Source organism: Anser brachyrhynchus (genome assembly GCF_964034855.1).
Source record: "Anser brachyrhynchus genome assembly, chromosome: 22".
Classification (NCBI taxonomy): Eukaryota; Metazoa; Chordata; class Aves; order Anseriformes; family Anatidae; genus Anser; species Anser brachyrhynchus.
The window spans coordinates 7,363,006-7,375,395 of NC_137715.1; the positions used below are offsets into that span (position 1 = coordinate 7,363,006).

General features: G+C 61.3%; 1 protein-coding gene across 3 annotated transcripts in view; it reads left to right on the top strand.

Moving 5' to 3' along the window:
* Positions 1-6,081: 6,081 nt before the first annotated feature.
* GPATCH8 (G-patch domain containing 8) overlaps positions 6,082-12,390 on the top strand; it is a 55,050-nt gene continuing 48,741 nt past the window's right edge. For 2 of the 3 annotated variants that reach the window (XM_080565496.1, XM_080565495.1), the window contains exon 1: positions 6,174-6,228. Coding sequence is in view for 1 of the 3 variants with exons in the window: in XM_080565494.1 (XP_080421620.1) it covers positions 6,184-6,228 (45 nt within the window). In the remaining 2 variants the exon portion in view is untranslated. Of the gene's footprint in view, positions 6,229-12,390 lie in introns of all 3 variants that reach the window. The other variant, XM_080565494.1, reaches the window with a different exon arrangement.

Here is a 12,390-nt window from a genome sequence, read left to right on the forward strand (position 1 = left end):
TGCCCCGTCCGCGGGCCGTGCCGCGCGGGGAAGCTAGCTTACGCACACCTTGACCTTGCTGGCAGGGGAGGGATCCCTCGAGCTTGTCTGACACATCTCCTGCCAGCGCCCGGTATTGAAAGCGCGGCGAGCTCGCGCGCGGAGGAGCCGGCATGAAAAGGCAGCTTAGGCATCTCCTGCTGCGAGAGATGGATTAGGGGCTTCGGGGAGGGCCGGGGGGGCAGCACGAGGCACAGCCGCCGCGGCGTGCCGGGGCCGGCTCCGTGCCGGAGGACGGGCACGCGGGGCAGAGCGGGCACGGTGCCGCGGGCCGGCAGGGAGAAGGGGGCAGCGGGCCGGGCCTGGCGGGGCAGGGTGCTCGGGGCCCCCCGAAATGGGCACCGGGAGCACCGCGAGGAGGAAGGGGACACGCGGGCCGGGATGGGGACGCGTGGGCAGCGGCCACCCCCGGCGGGTCCCCAAGGCATTCGCCGCCTGGTCCCGCAGCTGTCGCTGTCAGGACGTGGTATTTTTAGAGCGGCAGGTCGAGCGGTGACAATTTTTGCTCGTGAAAGTGGGCGGCACGAGGCGGGGGCTGCCGGGAGGCTTTGCAACTCCCCGCCAACTCCAACGTTTCCCCTTTTTTCTGTGGTTTGGGGTCAGAAACGTCCTGCTGGCCCCCAAGGAGGGAAGCCCCTGGTGCTGGCAGGGAGACGTGCCCATGGGGTGCCCATGGGGAGCCCGGGGCTGGGTCGGGATGTGTCCCCTGCATTCCCGAGGCAGCGAGCGATGTCCCGGCTGTGTGCCCCCCATGCCGTGGTCCCTTCCTGGGGGTGGCCCTGGTGGCAGCCGGGGTGGGGTGCCCACTGCAGGGGTGCATGGAGGGGACGGGGCGCCCCGATGGCGTGGCCGTCCCTCCTTGTCCCGGGAACAGCTGTGCCTCTGGCAGATGCCGGGGGGGGACCCTGCCAGCAGTGGGCATGTGACAGGAGGTGACAGTGCTGGCTGCTATTTATACTTGTCCCTTGACAGAGCTACACGCTCTGTGACCCCGCGGCGGGGGCCAGGGGTGCCAGGGGCTGTAAACCCCTTCCTGGGGACAGTGAGGGACAGATGGGGGGCAAGCGGCCACGAGGAGCACATGCCATGGGCAAAGGGTGTCCCTCAGGGTCCCCTGCCCTGCCTGTCCCCAGCTGTGCCAGCACCACCCCAAGTCACCCTGTAGGCTGGCCCCCTGGCGTCTCACAGCCACCCCAACTGTCCCCACCGGGTCGGGGGAGTCCCCAGGGAGGAGACCGTGACACTGAGCTGTCCCCGTGCCCAGCGAAGATACTGAACCACCCCACAGATTTGTCCCTGGGGACACACACACGTCCCCATGGGGCACACACATCCCTGTGGGGCACACATCCCGGCTGGACACGTCCCCGCTGGGCACGGGGTGTGGGGGACAGCTGGGGGGGGGGCTGTTCTTCCCCAGCCCCCCCCGGGCTCTGTTCCCTGCCCGGCCGGCAGCTCGGGGCCCAGCCCCGCACAAAGCTGCTTTACAAGAGCAGAGGGGGCCCAGGCGGCCTCCGTTGGGCCTCCTCCTCCAGCCCCTTGCGCCTGGCCCGGCCCTGCAGGAAGGGGCCTCCCGCGCTCCCAGGCAGCAGCTCCGGCCTCCCCCTGCTCGCACACACGCACACGTGCACCCACACACGCACACGTGCACCCACACACGCACACGTGCACCCACACGTGTAGGTGCGTGCTGCACGCGCGCGCTGCCACCTCCCAGGCACGCAGGCAAAGGCGGCGCCGGCGGTGTCTCGCGTGTCCCCACGCGCTCACACACGCGTGTGCGCGGAGCACATGGGCAGGGAGCTCACCCCCGGGGACGGGAGCGCTCCCGGGGCTGGCACCCCAAGGCGGGCTCAGCCCCTGCCGCAGTTCCCCGTTGCCGCAGCCGGGCCCTGACCAACCCTTTGGCGCTGAGGGAAACTGAGGCACGGTGAAAGGCCAGGCTGGGGAGGGACAGGAGCCACCGGTGTCCCCTGCTGACCCACGCGGTGGGGGACCAGGGCCAGGCTGGTGCCTCGAGCAGCGTCGCAGAGGGCACCCAGCCCCTGGGTGGGGGCACCCTGGGGTGCCAGATCCCCCCTCACCCCAAAGTCCAAGCAGGCAGGGCCAAGTATCCCCCCCCCTCCCGCCTTACAAAAATAACCATGAACCCAGCAAGAGGGAGGGGGGGGGCACGCTGACACGGGACTAAGCCACCAGAAGGGACCCAGCCCCACAGCCGTGTCCCCCAGGTCCTCAGAGCCACCCCGGATCGTGGGGCCCCGTCTCCCCGGCGCTGCGCCCCGAACTGCGGGGCTGCCGCCCGTCCCTGACCACAAAGGCGCATGTGGGAGCTCCGTCTCCCCAGGCCTCGCACGTCCCTGACCCCAAGTGCGTGGGGGGCTGTTCTGCGTGGCCCCCTCCTGCCGGGGAGCGGCCCGGGGGGCCCACGGTGCGGCGGGGGGCCCACGGCGAGGGTCCCGCTGCCCACGGCGCAGCCCTGCCTGGAGCAGCAGCTCCCTCTCGTGGGGGCCGAGCAGGGCGCAGGGAGCCCCCCCTCCAAGGCCCCACGGGTGGGGAGGCCGCGGGACACGCGTGTCCGAGCCCCGCTCGGTGCGGGTGGGATGGGGCCGGTCAGGTCCCAAAGGGCAGGGGGAGGCAGAGCCCCCCGCCCCGAAACGCAGCCGTGACGCCCGGAGGCCGGGGGAGCAGCAAGCACCCAAGGAGCCGTGAGGCGGGTGCTGCCGGGGCCCTGTGCAGGACAGGGACCGCTGGGGACAGTGCCGGGGGTGGCAGCTCCCAGCTCCCTCCTGCCGCTCCCCGCCGCCTCCACCCCGGGGACACCGGCGGAGGCCCTCGGTGGGCGGAGAGCGTCTGGGAGGAATGACCCCAAAACCGAGGGAGGAATGGCCCCGGGCACCGGTACGGGCTGGGGGGGCGACCCGGCGGAGAGCAGCTCTGCAGAGAGCGACCTGGCGGTCCCGGCGGACAGCGGGCCGGCGGGCAGGGAGGCAGCAACGTGCCCTCGTGGCCAGGAAGGCCGAGGGGATGCTGGGCTGCATTCGGAAGTGTTGCCAGCAGCTCAAGGGAGGTGATGCTGCCCAGCTGCTCGGCCCTGCCGAGGCCACACCTGGAGTCCTGTGCCCAGTTCTGGGCTTCCCAGCACCAGACGGACGTGGAGCTACTGGAGCGAGTCCAGGGGAGGGCTACGGAGATGATGAGAGGAGTGGAGCACCTGTCGTACGGGGACAGGCTGAGAGAGCTGGGCCTGTTTAGCCTGGAAAAGAGAAGACTGAGGGGAGACCTCATCAACGTGTATAAATATCTGAGGGGAGGGTGTTGAGGGGATGGAGCCGGTCTCTTTTCTGTTGTGCCCAGCAACAGGACGAGAGGCAACAGGCACAAACCGAAGCACAGGAGGTTCCAGCTCAATATGAGGGGGCATTTCTTTACTGGGAGAGTGACAGAGCACTGGGACAGGCTGCCCAGAGAGGTTGTGCAGTCTCCTTCTCCGGAGATATTCAAAAGAGATCTTTATTCAAAACCCGCCTGGGTGCCATCCTCTGCAAGGTGCTCCAGGTGATCCTGCTCGGCAGGGGGTTGGACCAGGTGATCCCCAGGGGTCCCTTCCAGCCCCGGCCGTTCCGTGATGCTGTCCCCACGCAGCACGGATGATGCTGACGCAGGGCGCAGCTCCCCGCCCAGAGGGAGATGAGAAAAGCCGCCTGGAGGCTCCTCTCCAAAAATCCCTGCCTGCAGGGATGGCACGCAGCAGCTTCCCCAGCTCCATCTGCCCACGCCGCCACGTGCCACGGCTGCAGCAGGGATTTGCCCAGGCGGCTTCCCTGGGAAGGGGCCTGGACACGGACCTGATGCAGGAGGAGAGGGGTGAGCCCTGGCACCGCGGCATTTTGGGGAGCAGAGCGCGGACAGGCACAGCTTCAGCTGGATTTCCGCACAGCGACGAGAAATGCACGAGGGCAGGGTCAGGCCCAGCCTTGTCAGCAGGGGTAGCAGAAAAACAGGTGTTAGAAGTCCCCTCCCTGCCTTGTTAGTCTGGCCCCATTTCCGTGGCATCACTGCTGTCACCTCGCACCCCAGTCCCCTCCGCCCCCCCCCAGCAGGCGGTGTGGTCACTCCGCAAGGCGCCAGCTCCGAGGGGCTGCGTCCCTGCCTCTGTTTGGGGGTGATGTTTGCAGAGCGCGGGTTTACTGAGGGCCGCTGCTGGTCCTGGCATTGGGAAACTCGCCTGAGGGTACCCAAAGGGGTTTTGGGAGGAGGATGAGGGGGGCAAAGCTGTGCAGCAGTGCCCTGTCCTGCTCGGCACCCAGGCAGAACAAATTGGGATGGCTGGGGACAGGGTCCAAAGTTTTCTGCTGATTGGCAAAAGCCCTCACAGACACCAGGCGGTGCGGAGGGCCCAGCTCTTGACCACAAGGCCTACAGACAGGGCAGCAGACTGCTTCAGCGCTGCTGCCAGCAGCACAAACACGGGGCGGACTGGTCCCACCCTCTGGCAGAGGTGGGGAAGAGTCAGGAATCGGAGAATTTCCTGGGGGGATTTCTGTAGGGTGGCTGCAGGGGGATGAGAATGGCATCCCTCCCGGCAAGTGTCTGAGGGAGCTCCAGGCGGGAGTCCTGGCAGCACAGCCCGGACTGCCCGGCACTAACAGATGAAGCCAGCTCTCTCACAAGCCCGGCGCAGAGCACTTTGGAGCTACCCACGCAGCCACCACTTCAGACCCCCCTGCACCCGAGCCACGGCCGGCAGGTGAGGCCCTGCAGAACGCTGTGCAGGGCTCGTCGCCAGGGGCACTCGCCTCACGGACGGGTAACGTGGCGTGGTACAGCCTGCTGAGGCCCGTTTCTGAACAGCCTTCCTCGACAAGCAGAGGAGGCTCCGGGGCGACCTTATCACTCTCTGTAGGTACCTTAAAGGAGGCTGTAGGGAGGTGGGGGTTGGTCTGTTCTCCCACGTGCCTGGTGACAGGTCGAGGGGGAATGGGCGAAAGTTGTGGCAGGGGAGGTTTAGGTTGGATATTAGGAAGAACTTCTTCACTGAAAGGGTTGTTAGGCATTGGAATGGGCTGCCCAGGGAAGTGGCTGAGTCACCATCCCTGGAGGTCTTTAAAAGACGTTTAGATGTAGAGCTTAGTGATGTGGTTTAGTGGAGGACTTGTTAGTGTTAGGTCAGAGGTTGGACTGGGTGACCCTGGAGGTCTCTTCCAACCTAGATGATTCTGTGATTCTGTGACAGGGCAGCAGAGGGCAGCATGCAAGCAGGATCTGGGCGGCAGGACCCGTGGCGAGAGACAGAAACGGAACGAAAGGAGACAGATGGGAGCCGACGTTCCTGCTGCCGGGGGCTGCAGACACGGCGGCACACACACCATGCCCGCAGCCAGCCGCTCGCAGCTGTGTCACGGGATGGAAAAGCGGGGCCTCGGCTGCGAGCTGGCAACCCCCGGCACCGCGAGGCGCTGCTCCCGTGCCGTGACACCGGGCAGCCCGGCCGGCTGGGCTCCCGGCTCCCTGCCGCGGGCCGGGCTGAAGGCCGGAGGGGCACGGCTCCTCCTGGCCCTGGGCGCTGCGGCCCCCCTCAGGGCTGGCTCCCAGCACCGCGGAGCACCGCACACTTTGCTCTGGCTGCCAGAAGCCGCCTCAGGCCGGCCCCAGGCACCGCGCACCCCTCAGGGGCAGCCCGGGCACCGGTGCCCCCCTCGCGGTCGCCCCCCGCCGCCCCTCTGAAGGAACACGCGCACCCCCTCCCCATCCAACGACACCCTCAGCAGCGGTTAAACAAGCCCGCGCTCCTATTGGCTCGCACTGCTATCACTCAAGAGATTGCCGCAGTCCCATTGGCCCGTGTCGCGAGGGCGGGAAGGCTGAAGGCGGGCTCGCGCTCTCTCCGTTCCCCCCCCCTCCCCTTGGGTCTGCCGCCTCCGCGCACGCGCAGGGCGGGAGCCTCCCTGCGGCCTTCGGCGGAGCGACGGCGGCGCATGCGCGGCGCGGCGGGGCGGCTCCGCGAGGGGGCCGCGCCGTGACGTCCGTGCCCGCCCGCGGCGGGGCGCGTGCGCGGGGCGCTCAGGGGGCGGGGCGAGGGCCGCGGCGCTGAGGGGAGGCGGTGGCCGGGCCGGGCCGGGCCGGGGCGGGCGGCGGCGCAAAATGGCGGACAGGTTCTCCCGCTTCAACGAGGACCGGGACTTCCAGGTAACGGGCGGGGGCGGCCCCGGGAACACCGGGGGGTAGGGGGGGGGCCGCGGCTGCCCCCCGTCGAGGCTTTGTGCTCGCCGGGGGCCGCCCCAAGGTGACCCGGGGCCGGCGGCGGGCAGAGCCCGGACCCCCGGGGCCGCCCCCGGCCCCGGCCCGGCCTTGAGGGGGCCCGCTCGGGCAGCGGCCGGGGAGCGGCGGGGTTAGGAGGGGAACAAAAGGAAGGGGCCGATCTGCGGCCGGGCCGGCTGCCCGCCGAGCGGGGCTCAGCGGCGGCCCGTGCCTTTTGTCCGCGGGCCGGGCAGGGGGGGTCGGGTCGCCGGGCGGGGGCGGCGGTGGGGACCGCGGCGTTGGGAGGCAGGGCTGGAGCCCGTCCCGGCGTCCGGGGGTAGCTCGGCTGCGCTGTTCCGTCGGGACGCCTCGGCTGCCCGCTCCCCTGGGCAGGCCGTGAGGGGACGCGCGAGGGGCGAGTGGCTGCGCCGCTCGGGTCGCCTCGGCCGCGGGGCGTCGGTGTGGCTCCCCGGCGCTGCCCTAAGCCTGGGACGGTTCCCGTTAAACGGGGTTGAATGGACGGTTTCTTTGTTAAACAAAGAAACGTCTCATAATCAGTACCGAAATGGCCCGATTAGGCTGCGAAGTTCGTGTTTCAGGAGGCGGAGCGGGCCGGATCTTCGATTTCAAAGCGTATTTCTTGTAATAGTTTGGTTTTGGAGGAGAGTACCCGGGAAGCTAACGCAAGCGGGGCTTTGTAGGATATAGCCAAGAAACGGGTAGGTTCTGTAATCCCGTATCGCCCAGCCTGTGCACGGGGGGGGCCTTTTGCTTGTTCTTGTTTCTGTACCTTTGTGGTCAACCTGCCTTCACGAAAAGTAATTGTAGCAGCAAAACCTGTTACTGTGTCACTGCGTTGCTCTGGTCATGCAGGGAGAACGTGCAGTGATGTCAGGGAGGAAACAGGGCTCCATTACTTGATGCCGAAATCTTAAAAGCTGCTGAGCATGCTCGCAGACAGTAACCCAGTCCCAACCCTGTTTTCCTCTGACTTTAGCAAAGGGCACTAGTTTTAATTAGGGCTCTATCCGCGCCAAATGTCAGGCTTTCCACGCTTTTCCCATAGGCTGAAATAAAAGGTAGGGTTTGTTTTTGTCGTGGGGTAACTTCTGTGTTCTCTCTGAAAATTTGTAAGTGAGAAGACATTTTGTGCATTAAGGCTCCTTCCAAGGGAAAAGGGGAATCGGTCCCCTGGGAAGAAACCAAGTACAGAACAATTTGGAGTCGGTTAAGGCTTGCGGAGGACAGAACGTCAAAGCGATGAGTTATAAAAGAGCTGCTCAGATGGGAGGCTGGGGGCCCGCATATCTTGGCCAAGGTCGCACTGGATTTGTGGGAGCTCGGGTGTCTGTGCAAGGAACCCTGATGCTCGGTCAGGCTAATCATTTCTCAGAAATATGCTGGCGGAGGAAGGATTTTTGGATCTTAGTTTTTTCCTCTTTCTTCATCAAAATCGCTTTTGGAGATGACTTCTGGCTTTTTTTTCCATTTTTAGACCGAGGTGACTTGAGATAACACTGGTGTGGAGTAAAGGAAATAACCTGCTATGCTGAGTGTTTGCAGGCCTGCCGTGAAAGCTGCGCCGTAGCACTTGCAAAGCCTAAGAAGAAATACGTCTGCCTTTGTAGGTGATCAAAACCAGCATGCCCAATTACTGCTCTCACAAATAAGATTCTCTGCCTGTTAGTGTGAAGTCATAAACTTGTACGTAGGCTCCCTTTGAAGGACCTTTTGTCAGGGTTAAGAAAGCTTTTTGTCACCCCATTTAGAGCAGTTTTAATTCTAAGCTTCGGCAGCTGAACTTTGTGTGATGTGACAGAGCGTGGCTGCGAACGCGACCTCGTGTTACTGCTCGCCTGCTGGGACCGAAGCAGGCACGACAAAAGGGAGATGGTGCTCTAAAATTACCCGGCTTGGAGCAGGGATCGCTGCAGCATGGCGAGGGGGGTGGCGGCGGCGGAGGCTGCAGAGGAGGCCCTCCGATCTCGTTCTTGGGCGATCTGCTTGTGATCTTGTGATCTGGATGAAGTAAAAGGACGTGTGCAGCCTCGAGAGAGGGAGAGAAACAAAAGGTCGGGAGTAAAGCGTATGGGTCAAAGGAACCTTTTAGCTGTTTGGAAGAAAGACAGATGCCTTGGGATTAGCGATGTGGCTGAAGGAAGAGAGCTGCTGGATGAAACAAACAGCGCTTCAGCTTTCTCTTTATATGTTGTCTGCCTTCTTGCTGCAGAGAAACTAGGAAGAGTCCGGGTTTGGGAGGGTTGGCTTGGCCAGGCTGTGAGCTGAGCATTGATGTGGGCAGGGGAGAGATGAGGTTAGCACCGCAGAGCTTGCGGAGGTGATATTCAGGTTTCTGCACTTGTGAGATGCCGAGAGAAGTGGATTAAAGGTGAGAGAGCTGCTGATTGCTGTTCTTTCCTCCCGCGCGCCTGGCTAAAGGAAGCTCAGCGCGATTAGGGGGAAGGCAGGAATGGAAACGTACAGCACTGGGGGAAATCCCTTCGGGAGGGAAAGGGCCTAAACCGGCGGAGAAGCAGAAGGCGTTAACGGTCTGAAGCACACCGAGAGTGGTGAGGGGAGCCGGGCTGTAGGGCAGGGGCGTCAGCTGAGGATTGGAGAAACAGGGAGGAGGGGGGGGGGGGGGGTTCAATAGGGGTGGCTGTAAAGAAAGCGGCAGGGGGAATGGCCCCGCTGTCAGGGGTTGTTAGGGACGCTGGGAAAGAGCAGTGAGTACACGGGTAAGGTCAGACAGCCTTAAGGAGAAAGGTGGTGGTGCGGAGTGGGAGGAGGAGTGTGCGCTCCCAAGTTACCGAGTCCTCTCTGGGGCAGGGTGGGAGGAACGTCAGAGCTGAGCGTGGTGTGAGAGCTGAAATTGCCAAAGGAGCAGGAAGAGGCATCAGAAAATCTCGCTGCAGCGGGGTGGTTAGGAGCTTTGCTTTTTAGTACATTGTTTTTTTTGGTTTTTTTTTTGGTAGGACTGCCTGGCAGCCAAGTCCTGCTTTGGCTGTGTTGTGTAGGTTTAGAAGCTGCACGGAGGGCGCAGATCCTCTTCCCTTTTTTGCTGTGTGCTCCCAGACCCTACAGAAACCGAAGGGGAAGCCCCAGTGCTTTGACTGTGTTCTGCAGGTGCTGAACTCGAGGGCAGCCACGGTGAAATGCGCTGAGCTTTGCTCCCTGCAGAAATACTTGATCTTTCCCTGGCCAGGGCAGCACAGCAACTTGTTAGGGAGACTTGAGGCCATGAAACGATTTACTGAAGGAGGAAGGATGTTACCCGTCGTCCTCCTTTCTTAACTTACCATTTCCAAGCCTAAAGAGAAGTCTGAAGGCTTACCCGAACAAATCCCGACCTCCCTCCCCTCCCTGTAACGCGAAGGGTTTTTTTGGGTGGGTCACTGCCGGGCTTGCTCCCTCGGTTAGGAGGTCGCGCGACCTGCCTGCGGCGGGGGGTCTGTCACTGGTCAGCTTCCGCGGTCTCCGTGCCTGGCTGGCTTCCCCCCGGCGGGGCCGAGCTTGCCAACCTCTGTAGCTCCCGTAACTGTGAGCGATGGCTGTCGACGGTGCTAACAGGGGGTTTTAAAAAGCGTTACCGAAAGCAGCGTTAAATACACGAGACAGCTGCAATAAGTAAACATATTTTTAGTGTTATTTTTGTGTAATTGCAGGTTTTTTTTTTCTGGAGATTAACTAGACGGAGCTCCAAGGCTGAATACCACGGATGTCTGTGTGGCACCGAAATCCAGTGGAGCTCCCAGTTAGTCACAGATGTTGAGAAAATGTTTTGTTGCTATCTCTTTCTCCTTTGCATTGTTGAAGCAGAAATATTACGAGCCATATGTGTATATGTGTGCGATAATTTCCTCTTCCTACGTACACTGCACTTCCTTGCATCATTAGCCAGACGGAACACAGGCTGTTCTGTCTCTGGGTTTCTTCGTTCCTCGTGTAGTCTGTGTCATGGCAGAACGCTTCCGTGAAGCAGCAATGCCAAGTTCTCCAACCCGGCTCGAATTGTGGCCCCTCTGGACCTCGGTTCCCCTCCTCTCGCTTACGCCACGGAGACAGGCAAGTTTTTTTCCTCAAACTCTCCAAGAGCTGCCCGAGTCGGACGTGGGCTTCACGACTTGGCAGCCCGTCAGGCACGCGAGAAGCGGGGCTGAGCTTTGCCTTGGGCTCGCCGGCGTCTGGGCCGGCAGCACAGAGTCCCGCGATCCTCCGGGTTGTCAGCAGCTTCAGCTTCGCTTCGCGCGCGTTGCCTAAGGCAAACCTGCTGGGTTTTTGTAGCCTTCAGCAGGCCGGGGCTGCTCGCGGGTTGTAGGACGGAGTCGGTCAATGGCTTTTCTCTGCGCGGCAGGGAAACGAATAGGGCCGTTTTCTTTTGCCGCCTTGTGCTGTCTGGGAGGAGAGAAAACATAACGTGGGTGGATGGTGGAACGAATAGGAGCGGGGTCACTGCAGAAGGTGATATCCCAAGTTGGGGCGACACAAGATCCATGTGCCCGAATTTGGCTTAGATAAATGTAGCTGGGAGCAGGCCAAGAGGTAGCCCTCTTCCACGGCGTGCTTTCTGTCCTAAGAATTAATCTTTCATCTCATTTATCGTTAGGCCATGGTTAAATGTCCAGCGTTACAGCACAGGACGAGTTCTGCTCTTACCCCCTTGGCAGGGCTCGCCGACCCCTCGGGTGGGCAAAGCGGGAGCATCAGGACCGCAATTGATTTTTGTCTGCTTACGTGAGCATGGAAAGGAGGGGAAAATGGGTAAAAAAAAAAAAAGTAGATCAAATAGTATTGCTTCCAGTTCTAGAAGATGACAGGAAAAGCTGAACTTGGGCATGAAGTTTTGGAAGCTGCAGGGTGAATTAATTCTCTGTAGACCTGCTGCTTCCTGGGTTGCACCTTTCCCTACTACATTTTTTGCCACTTTTTTTCTTCTCTCGTGCAGCGACGTTCTCTGTTTGCGGCCAAGGCTAACTAGGTGGGAAAGGAAACTTTTGTTCTCTGCCTGACGAACCATGTCTAAGCCATCGCAGCTTCTTGTGAGTCTCCCCCTCTTCCCCTGCCCCACAGCAAAACCCTCCTGAGCGGCCTCCAGGTGCCTGCTGCATGGGGGTCGTCAAGCTTTAGGACATGACCTGATCAGAAAGCCCAGGTGCACTTCCTGGCCAAGATTGCCGCGGTTGGTACGCCTCTTTCTGTTGTGCTCTTCTAAACTCAGTCATTCTTAGTACTTTCCATCTTCAGGCAGCTCTAGGAGTAATTAATGCTTCTGAGATTTTAACCGTTCAGAGTTTTAAAGCCAGAAGTCGATGTTAGGATGTCAGCTCTAAGTATCTGGGTATTGCTTACCTGTCTATTTCCATCATTTGACCCCATTTTGAGTCCAGAAATGAGTGCTTGGCTACAGTATCTTGTGAAGACAACTGTTAGCAGCGAATGTTTTCCGTTGGAGATTCTTCCAGGAGTTACTCCAAAGCGAGGTGTGCCTGCCTCTGTTTTTCCTTCAGATTTTTCCGTTTTCAGCTTTTATCTGTTGTTCCTTGTTACGTCTTTCTCTCCTGTGCCGAAATTTGTTCGTGCCATGCCTCCTGTGAGGGCATGTATAACAATTCTGTCTTAGCCCCAGGCTCTGAGAGCTGTCACAGCCGGATCTCTGACTCCTGTTACCGCAGGACATTTTACTATTCCCTTTGCGTTGTTACGGCTTCCTGCGTCTCAGCGTTTTCCAAAGCCTTCACTGTGTGACTGGAAGACTTGCGTGGCAGCGCCTAGAACACTTCCCGTCTGTGTAACACGCGGAGATAACCGTCTTTTTTACTACTTTATTTGCCGTTCCTTTTCACCCGCCCTTGGGTCGCGTTTCTGTCCTTTTGGCGCTGCGCAGAGCAGGCGCCAGCAGCGCGGGTTCCTTTCGGTCCCAACCCAGGTCGCTGGCACGCAGCTCAGTTTGCTCTGTGCAAACGTGTTGTCCGTGTTGTCGCTCGCTGTTCGGCAGGCTTCACGAGCTGCGGATTCTGTTGACGGTTACTCTGTTTTCCCTGCTGGCCGTTGATAAAAACACTGAATGGCAGCGAGCCTTGTGGAGGGAGCTTGAGTCCATCCCACGTGCTC